The following is a 9,039-nucleotide window of genomic DNA, read 5'->3' as shown; positions in this document are numbered from 1 at the left end:
TGCCCCAGCTCCACCCTGCCCCTGCTCCAGCTCCTCCTGTCAGCTCTGCCCTCCTCCCCAGTGGTCCCCCAGCTTCCCCTTTGGCTCCACCCCAAGCTCCCCCCTGCAACTCCCCCAGTTACACCTCCCCAGGCCCACCCTGCTCTTCCCACAGCTACTCCTCCGCAGCTTTCCCATCTCCGTCCTGCTCCTTCCCGCTCATTGCCCTAGGTCCTGCCCCAACTCTTTCCCGCAACTGGCGCCAGCTTCTTCCACAGCCCTGTCTCACAGCTCCTCCTACCCCAGCTCCTAACCCACAGGTCCGCCCCCACCTACTCCTCCCCCAGCTCCGCCTCCCGCCGCCCCGCCCACAGCCCCACCCCCAGACTCGACTCGCCCCGCCCCTTTCCCCCCAACGCCCCACCCCCATTTCTATCCTCCTTCCGGTTCCGCTCCAGCCGCCAGCGCCAGCTCCCTATCAAGCCTGATGGTCCCGCGCGCCTCCCGGCCCCTTGAGTCCAACGACGTCTCCTAGCGACCGGGGCCTGCGGGCCTATGTGCGTGTGTACGTAAGTGCGTGTCCACGTAACTGCTTGTCTGCGTGCCTACGGGCTTTCGCCCTGGCGTGCTGCGTACCTCCGTGTGCGTACGTAACTACGTGGGTACGAGCCGGCGTATGCCCCGCAAAAAAGGAGCGGCAGCGTCTGTGCGGGTGCGTCAGGTGAGGGGCCGCCGGCGCCCGGCACCTGTCAGCGGTTCCTGGTGTCGGGCGCGGCGATGGCGGGACAGCCACGACGCGGACCGGGCGCTCTGTCCTCTCTCGGTGGGCCGCGTCGTCTCCTCGCCTGGGCGTGGGAGGCGGTCGTCCCGGCGCTGGTGGCCTCGCAGGGTCACGGGAAGCGGACGGTCCCGCCCGGTGGCCGCAGCCGAATCGGCCGAGCGCGCCTGCGGTGGGCGGGGGCGGGGCCGGGGCGGGGAGACCCGCCACGCGTGAAGGGAGCCAGGAAGCCCGTGCGGCTACGGCCTGCTCGACCCTCGGCCAGACGGTGCCTCTGGGCTGGGGGTTCCCGGACCAGAGGTCTGGAAGCAAGCGCAGAGCGGCCGCGGACACCCTTCCCTGTCCCCTTCTCCCTCCACCGTCACATGCCCGCGACGTACGTGTGCGCGGAGAAACGCGACCATACCTTTGCACGGGCACCGGTCCGCACGCAGTCATTCCGGCCCTCCCCGCCTCCCGCTGGGCCCTTAGGGCCGCGACCTCACCGAGGCCACCGGCTGTGCGGGATTCAGCCGGTTGCCCCTGGCACTCCTCCCGGGGGGGGGGAGGGGGGGAGGCTTCCAGGATTTGATTGAGGGGAACTGGACTGTAGGGCCCCCAAATCCTTCCCGTGTGACAGTGTGAGGGCCTGGTGTCCTCTTTCTCCTGTTGGATACGGGTCTGCTAGGCTGTGAGAACACGAGCCACTTACATGAAATGGTTTTCTCTGCTGCCGGCTGGGGCCTTATGTGGTTAGCAGAACCAACCCGTGAGTGAGGTGCAACGTGGAAGGCTGAGAAGTGAAGGAGGGGTGTCAGTCGTGTCAGGGCTGTCCGGCCGTGAGTTCCATGAAGATGGAACAGGCAGGGGGCAGGTCGCTGGTGCCTGCGGCAACCGGTGTGTTCATGGAGGGGGGCGGGCAGTGCGAGGCGAAGAAGTAGAGACTGTGAGTGTAGACCGCTGCTCCTGGGACCTCTGCTATGCAGAGGTTTAGACAAGTTGGCAGGTGCTGGAGACACGTGCGGGCTCAGGGGCTGGCGGGGGGGGGGGGTCTTTGTTCCTGCAGTGAGGGGTGTACAGGTGTGGCTTTCTGAAAGGGAGACCATCTACTCACAGGGGAGGGGAGTAGGGCTGCCTGAGCAAGAGCAGACGGGGTGAGGTCCTCCAGTGAAGGACTGTGCTTGGCCGAGAGCACAGCTGAGGGCAGGTGGCCACGCAGCTCAGCCCCAGACAGAGGGAACGCAGGGGGTGTGGTGCCAGGGCGGCAGAACGGTGGGTCGGGAAAGGGGTGATCCCAGGGCCTTATCTTTGAGAGTAGATGTGTTCTCTTAAACGAGAGGAGGGGTTGAGGCCAGGTTTATGTCCTTCGAGAACTGGGAGGAGAGATGATCCAGATTTGGGGTGCTCCTGAGTGCAGCGCAGTGCCCCAGGCCCTGTGATGAGGATGATGATAATGATGAGGGGCGGCCACTGTTTGTGGCTGTCCTGTTAGGTGCCACATGCCGGGCTAGGTGCCCCTGCACCTTGTCCCCGGTCCTCGCGGCCCCGATGGAGACTGGGGCTCCTTGAGGTGCCAGGACCCAGCTGAGGCTCGCGCCGGGGTCGTGCTCCTCCCACTGCACAGCTCTGCCGTGCGCGAGGAGGAGGGACCCCCTCGTCCAGGTGCAAGGACAAGGGGTAGGTGCACTCAGGTCCCCTGCAATCATGGGCTGTCTCTCTATCCCTCGGCGCCTCCTTCTCAGCTATAGAGCGGGGTGACGAAGCGCTGCCTTACTGGGTTATGTGAGGATCGAATCCTGTGATGTGTTGATTGTGCCCACCCCAGTGCCTGGCATGGAGACGGTGCGTGCACCCTGGTACCAGTTGTTCCTGCTCTGGTTCCTGGTTTCTCTAGGCCCGGGTCAGGGTCGGGGGGTATCTGTTGATGGTGGAGAGCAGTGGGGCAGGAAGGGGTCAGAGGAGAGTGGCGCCCAAAGGGGTCGGGAGGAGACAGCTGCCAGGACCATGTGCGATCACAGGGCGCCCCAGTGCTGAGCTGAGGTCGGATACCAAGGGTTTGCGCTCAGCAGCCCCAGGGTGGCGAAGCCCAGGATGTCCCTGTCTGTGCTGGGAGAGGGGTAGAGCCAGCTCACTGAGCCGTCCAGCCGAGGGGCCCCCCGCCATCTGTGCTCTCCTGGGGCTCAGTGACCTCCGATGTAGAACTGACCACAGGCTGTCCTGGCCATGCCTTTCTCTAGCTATCCCCGCCCTCCTCTCTGAGGTCCCCAACGACTCCATGTGATGGACACGTCATCCTGACCGCCGGCCCCTTCCTTTGTGCCCGTCAGCTGACCGTGTAGTGACAGAGGGGGAGGAGCCAAGGCTCTCCGTTCCCCCACTGTCCAGGTCAGTGGGCTGTCAGGGCACCCCCGGAGGACCCTGGGGAGAGGTCTTGCCCCCAGGTCATGAGCTTGGAGTGCTGGGCACGATGCCTGTTGACCTTCGTGGTTCTGTGTCTCCGCAGGCCTGGTGAGGCCCAAGGCGCTCTGGGGAGATGAAGTTCGGCTGCCTCTCCTTCCGGCAGCCTTATGCAGGTTTTGTCTTAAACGGGGTCAAGACCCTGGAGACGCGTTGGCGTCCTCTGCTGAGCAGCCACCGGAACCGTACCATCGCCATCCACATTGCTCACAGGGACTGGGAAGACACCGCATGGAGGGAGCTGCTGGCGGAGAGGCTTGGAATGACCCCTGCTCAGATTCAGGCCTTGCTTCTGGAAGGGGAAAAGTATGGCCGTGGCGTGATCGCTGGCAAGTGATGAGAAGCCGCATGCTGCTGAGACACCCCCAAGGGCTACTCCCCAGGACCTTGCTCAGGAGTTTTGTGCCTTGTTCCCTTGTGTGAGCTGCTTGGTGTGGGGGCCGTGGTTTCTTTAAGCAGCACACCTTCGGCGGGGCAGCAGGGGGCCCTGGGACTGGGGATGGGGGGAGTTGCTGAGGTCCCACGACTTCAGGTGAACCCTGCTTCCGCTCTGGGCCTCAGTGCCCGGTTCTGACCTGAGAGACAGGGACAGGTTCCAAGTGTGCATGTGACCTTCGCTCACGGTTGCGCGTGTGCCCGCGTGCGTGCGTGCGACAGAGACCGTGGAGGCGGCACGGTGCACACAGTGGGTCGGGGCAGACTCCAGACCCCGGGCTGTTGCCGGGCTTCCTGTGCGATGCCCCACCCCCACTGTCCCTGCATCCTGGGTGAGTCCCCTAAGCCCTCGGTGGGGGAGGTCCCACACGAGCACCTGCCACCTGCTGAAGTGCTCGGGGACCTGACTGCCTGTTCCGCCCAGCATCTGGGGCCCTTCTGGTCTGACCTCTGCCTGTTGCCCTAAGCTCTCTGGCTGGGGCCAGCCCATTATTTGGGGGTGGTCGTTGAGGACGAGGCCCTCCACTCCGTTTCGCTCCCTCCCTCGGCCTCACCCAGAACTCCCTAAGCAGACTTTGGCGTGTCGGGCATGCTCAGTCCGAGGGGCCCAGTGTACCCGGTGTCCCCTGGTCTCTGGTGGTTGTAACTTTGAATAATCATGTTCTCCCACAGGCGGGCCTTGGTTTCTGGAAGGAAAAACCATCGTGTGCTTCTCTTTGTGCTCAGGGCTTGTTGACATTGGGGAAACCGTGCAGTGCCCAGAGGACTTAGCTCCTGATGAGGTTGTGGCGCTGGAGAATCAAGCTGTACTGACCAGCCTGAAGCAGAAGTACCTCACCGTGCTTTCAAACCCCAGGTGGTTACTGGAGCCCATACCCAGGAAAGGCGGAAAGGATATCTTCCAGGTAGACATCCCAGAGCACCTGATGCCCTTGGGGCAGGACGCCTGGCGAGTGCGGAAGGTTACCGAGAAACCGGCTAAATCGTGACCCATCGACTGACCGTCATGCCGCAGACCTACAAGCCAGGTTCAGTCTGAATCAGCCCTGCCACTGTGTGCTGTTCGTGGAGACAGGTCTCTCCACTCAGATGCAGGGGACAGGGCAGCGGGACTTTCCTCCTGAGATGCCTGTCTGGGCTCGCCGGCAGTCTCCAGGACTTCGACGTTCGGGATAAAGGGGAAGCGGCCAGTAAATGTCTTGGTGCCGCCACTACTTGAGTCCTTCTGACTTCCGGGTCGTACAGAGACATAGGTCTGAAGACGACCGGTTCGTGTTTCCTCCTCTCGTTGTTTTGCTCAGAACTCATAGGACGTTTGAACAGCATCCAGGGGACCTTGTGGGAAGGCTGGGAGCGGGCGCTAAAGGGGTGTGCAGGGGTGGCCAGCCACGGGTGCCCCCGTTCACCATGGCGACAGCATCAGACTGAGACACAGCATCCGTCTGTTCTTACAAATGACTCTTGCTCTGTTGTCAAAGCGTCCCTTGGCCCATGAAGTATGCGTGTTCGACACATCCCACAGCTAGCTACTTCATGGCCAAAGGAAGGATCCTAAATACAGCACCGATGGGAAAATGATTAAGTCGTGTTGTGTATTCTGTGGGAAATCTTTTGTTGTCGTTGTGTGCTTTCTTAGCAAAGTTTCTGGTGGTCCTTACCGATGGGGAAGATGGGCTGTCCCTCCCCCCAACCCCCAGGCATTGACTAGAATGGCCCGTCTCTTCTGAGCAACAAGAAAGTAGCCCCACGTCCCTTGGCAGATGGGGTGGCCCTGCTTTTAGGTGGGCCTCTTTGGCAGGCCCCTGGCTCTTGGGCTAGAGGCGCTCAGAAGCGCTGATCAGAAGTTTCTGCTGATCAGAAACTTCCCGGCATCACAGGGGCACCCGTGAGGAAAAGCCCTCCTGTTTCAAACACACGAATGATACGAGGTGACACCCCCAAGGTCAGGAGTGAGGCGGTTCTGTCTCCTGACCCGCGGGCGAGGCTCAGGGGACCAGATCTTCCTGGGCTTGCCTCCTCCATGCTCCCTAGCCAGGTCCTTGGCTGAGGCTGCAAAAACGCTGCCGCTTCGAAGGACAGAGGACAGTAGGGGGCCAGAACCTGTCTCAGGCCAGGATTCCCAGCCTCCCCGGGCTTATCGCATAAGGTGTGTGTAGCATCATACGTGAGAAAGAACACAGATTCGCCATTCTAGTCAGACTGTTTATTTACTCCCGCGGAGTTGTGTTTGTTTCCATTAAAGCCGAAAATAGATTGATGGTTACAGTGGTGACTTTTTAGCTGTCATCAGTGGCCTGTGAGCCTAGGGACCTGGATTTTCCTTGAAATGTTCACAGAGGGCACACTTGTAATCTGAGGAGCCCTCCTGCTCCTCGTTCTCACTGGGGGCCTCATTTGGGGACATGACTGACAGGGCTGCCAGCAGGATGGAATAACAGGTGTTATACAGAGACATCACTGTACCATAGTCGGGGTAAACTGGGGGGCTGACGGGCAGTTCCCCTGTGTCATCCCTTCTGGCAGTAGCCAGGGGCACAAACATCATGTTCCTGGAGGTGCCCTCCCCACTCAGGCCACCTGGCTCACTCGGGCCATGAGTTGCCATGGCATACCCGGCTGCGCTGCTCAGAGACCAAATGCCAGAGAAGGCGAAGGGCTGGCTGCTGCTGGGACCCTGAGCATTTGGGGCTGCGCCGAGGACCGTCTTGTCGTCGTTGGCGGGTTCCTCGTGATGGATTCGTGGGGACTGTCTTGTTGCTGCCACCGGCTTCTTTCTCTTTGGAGTTGGTGCACTGGTGCCTAGCCAGGTGGTGGTGACTCTCAGGTCACTTTTCCTCTGAATGTTCCTGAGCAGGAAAGGCTTGTCTCTCTGAAAGTTGGCGTTGCGGTAAATCTGAAACGAGATGCGAGATTCATCATTTTAGTCATTCTGGGAGGGAAGATTTGTGTCTGCTGCCGCCGAGACTGCCACCTCCTTTCCCTCTTCTCCCTCCCCTCCCCCTCCCCTCCCCCTCCCCCTTCTTCCTCCCCTTCTCCCCCATCCTCCCCCTTGCCTCCCTCTCCCTCCTCTTCCCCCCACAATCCCCTTCCACCTCTCTCCTTCCTCTTCTTCTCCCCCCTCCCCCTCCTCCTCCCATTCCCCCTCCCCCCTTACCCCCCCCCCCCACTCCCTGCCCCTGGATCCCCCCACCACCACTCCCTGCCCCCGGCCCCTCCCACAGCAGTCATAATGGTCTGGTTCCACTATGGAGAAAAGTTCCTTTTAAGTTGTCTACAAGGCTCACTATGCCCTGGGACCTAACTAAACTCACTGAATAAAGACACATAAAGCCCAGTTGAAGGGATTCACATACCTATTTGACGTTACCTGGCCTCTGAATGTTTAGTCATACCTGCACACTCCATCTAAGGGGGTTGTAGGTTAATAGGAAAGCCTAGACTTTCTCATCTCTCCATAATGTCTCTCGAGAAAGAAAGTTGTCCTCGGAAATTAAACCCTTTCAGTAGATCATTCATCTCGGGTCTACTAGGAAGGTGCTGAAAAGACAGAAAACATGGGAAACCAAGGACTTTCTACTTACCAGCATTCTCTTATTCCCTGGGGACTGAGTCCCCCGAGGGTTGGTTGCGCGTATTTTGCTGAAGCCGTACAGGTTCAGCAGGCGGATGAAAGTCTTCAAGCTGTCAGTTTCAAAGATTCTCTCCGCGCCTCTGCGGTGAAGAACCTCCCTCTGGAAAAGGTCTTCGTCGATGATCACGGTGTCCCCGGCATCGTTCCAGCGCACGGACGTGAAGGTGTTGTCCTCCAGGATCATCCAAAGCTTTCTTGGGAAGGAGAGCCCAAGAATACTGTTGTTTTCTCCCACGTTGGCGGCGCCTTGGTTTGGGGCCTGTGGTTGTGGGTTGTCTTGGGGGCCTGGATCTTGGATCACTGCTTGGTCCCTATTCATCACCAAAATCTCCCCGGAATCCAAATTTGGATCCTGGGATGAACTAGATGGTAATTCTGGTGCTGGCTCTCCATCATCAGATGGGGCCAGCTTCCCTTTGGGTATCTCCTTAGCACTCTGACTAGCCATGGAGCTAGTCTAGACCAAGAGCACTTTTGCCATGAGAATGTCTCACTGACCTCTCAAGTCGCAAATGCCTTCGGTCAGTATGGGGATGCTCAATATATCCCGTCCACAAAATTCTAGAATCTCGTAGTGAGGCAACCAGCTACCTAAGTCATCGCCTCTTTATTTGTCATGTGATGTCACAAAGGTGGCTCACAGCTGATCTGGCAAGGCAGCACTGGCCAAGTGTGGGGTAGGGGATGGGCACAGGGCCCCCAGCTTCTCTCTTTTCCAAAAGTATATGCAAACATCTGGTTTGAGTTCCCAGGAAGGGCTCCTGTCTGCAGCCAGGAAGGAACATTGTTTCATGGGACCAGGCCCTGGATGGGAAGAGAAACCATGATCCGAGGTCCACTCCCACTCCAGGGATGGGGGAGACAAGTTGCTGGTCTCTCAGATTTGGTCAAGAGCCAGGCCCTGGTTAGTCCTGGCTTGGGCTGCCCCCAAGACTGCCTGGGTCAGATGGACCCTTGGGGTCGGTACCTCTCAGAAGATGGCAATCCCTAGAGGACTTGTCCTAGTCTTACTTGGTAGCCCCCGTTTATTCCTACCTGCCCTCCCCCCCCCATACTTACTGCTTTGGTCTCTTCCAAAATTTCCTGCTGGTTACTTGGTACTGCTCAGAAAGGCCCCAACAAAAAGTCCTGTTTTCATGCCCCCTGTGTCAAGTTGTCCTCAGGGTAGGGTCTCAGGCCCCCTTTTATGCTGCCCCCACACAATTCCCTTTTTGGTCTCTTCCAACTGTTCCTGCTAGTTAGTTGGTCCTGCTCAGATAGGCCCCAACAAAGGGTCCTATTTTCTTGTCCCCTGGTTCAAGTTGTCCCCAGAGTAGGGTCTCAGTTGATGAGCCCCCCTTTTATTCCTGCCCCCCCCCACTTCCTGCTTTGGTCTCTTCCACGTATTCCTGCTGGTTAGTTGCTCCTACGCATATAGGCCCCAGCAAAGAGTCCTATTTTCTTCCTCCAGGTCAAGTTGTCCTCAGGGCAGGGTTTCAGTTGGTAGCCCCCCATTTATTCCTGATGCCCCCCACACTCACCGCTTTGGTCTCTTCCAACTGTTCCTGCTGGTTAGTTGCTCCTGCGCATAGACCCCAAAAGAGACTCCGATTTTCTTGCCCCCTAGGTCAGGTTGTCCCCAGAGTAGGGTCTCAGTTGGTAGCCTCCCCTTTTATTCCTGTCACCCCCCCCCCCACTTCATGGTTTGATCTCTTCCATTGTTCGGGCTTGTTAGTTGCTCCTGCTCAGATAGGCCCCAACAAAGAGTCCTGTTTTCGTGCCCCTAGGTCAAGTTGTCCTC

General features: G+C 59.1%; 2 protein-coding genes across 12 annotated transcripts; one reads left to right on the top strand and one right to left on the bottom strand.

Annotated features, from left to right (window-relative positions):
- Window positions 1–389: 389 nt before the first annotated feature.
- On the top strand, window positions 390–5,206 carry EOLA2 (endothelium and lymphocyte associated ASCH domain 2). 11 transcript variants are annotated; one of them, XM_045051113.1, is made up of 4 exons: window positions 430–544; window positions 2,974–3,121; window positions 3,240–3,522; window positions 4,301–5,206. In XM_045051113.1, the coding sequence occupies exons 3-4, from the start codon at window positions 3,270–3,272 to the stop codon at window positions 4,615–4,617; spliced, it is 570 nt and encodes a 189-aa protein (XP_044907048.1). In that variant the 5' UTR covers window positions 430–544; window positions 2,974–3,121; window positions 3,240–3,269; the 3' UTR covers window positions 4,618–5,206. The 11 variants fall into 11 exon arrangements, with proteins under 11 accessions (XP_044907042.1, XP_044907043.1, XP_044907049.1 ...); XM_045051112.1 differs by having other exon boundaries at window positions 433–548; XM_045051107.1 differs by lacking the exon at window positions 2,974–3,121 and having other exon boundaries at window positions 390–544.
- A 610-nt stretch (window positions 5,207–5,816) lies between these two features.
- On the bottom strand, window positions 5,817–7,801 carry HSFX4 (heat shock transcription factor family, X-linked member 4). The gene is made up of 2 exons (XM_023249079.2): window positions 7,210–7,801; window positions 5,817–6,521 (listed from the first exon to the last, which is right to left on the bottom strand). The coding sequence occupies exons 1-2, from the start codon at window positions 7,705–7,707 to the stop codon at window positions 5,931–5,933; spliced, it is 1,089 nt and encodes a 362-aa protein (XP_023104847.2). The 5' UTR covers window positions 7,708–7,801; the 3' UTR covers window positions 5,817–5,930.
- Between the last annotated feature and the right edge of the window lie 1,238 nt (window positions 7,802–9,039).

The sequence above is a fragment of the Felis catus genome, chromosome X (assembly GCF_018350175.1).
Source record: "Felis catus isolate Fca126 chromosome X, F.catus_Fca126_mat1.0, whole genome shotgun sequence".
Taxonomy (NCBI): domain Eukaryota; kingdom Metazoa; phylum Chordata; class Mammalia; order Carnivora; family Felidae; genus Felis; species Felis catus.
The sequence above is the reverse complement of the archived record's forward strand: the minus strand, read 5'-3'. Positions and strand labels throughout refer to the sequence as shown.

What these genes read in the sequence shown, in the direction of transcription:
- EOLA2 (XM_045051107.1), top strand. Translation starts at nt 3,270, where the DNA reads ATGAAGTTCGGCTGCCTCTCCTTCCGGCAGCCTTATGCAGGTTTTGTC. An exon ending in TGGCCGTGGCGTGATCGCTG is followed by an intron (nt 3,523 to 4,300) that starts GCAAGTGATGAG and finishes GTTCTCCCACAG; the next exon opens with GCGGGCCTTGGTTTCTGGAA.
- HSFX4 (XM_023249079.2), bottom strand. Translation starts at nt 7,707, where the DNA reads ATGGCTAGTCAGAGTGCTAAGGAGATACCCAAAGGGAAGCTGGCCCCA. An exon ending in CAGGGAATAAGAGAATGCTG is followed by an intron (nt 6,522 to 7,209) that starts GTAAGTAGAAAG and finishes ATCTCGTTTCAG; the next exon opens with ATTTACCGCAACGCCAACTT.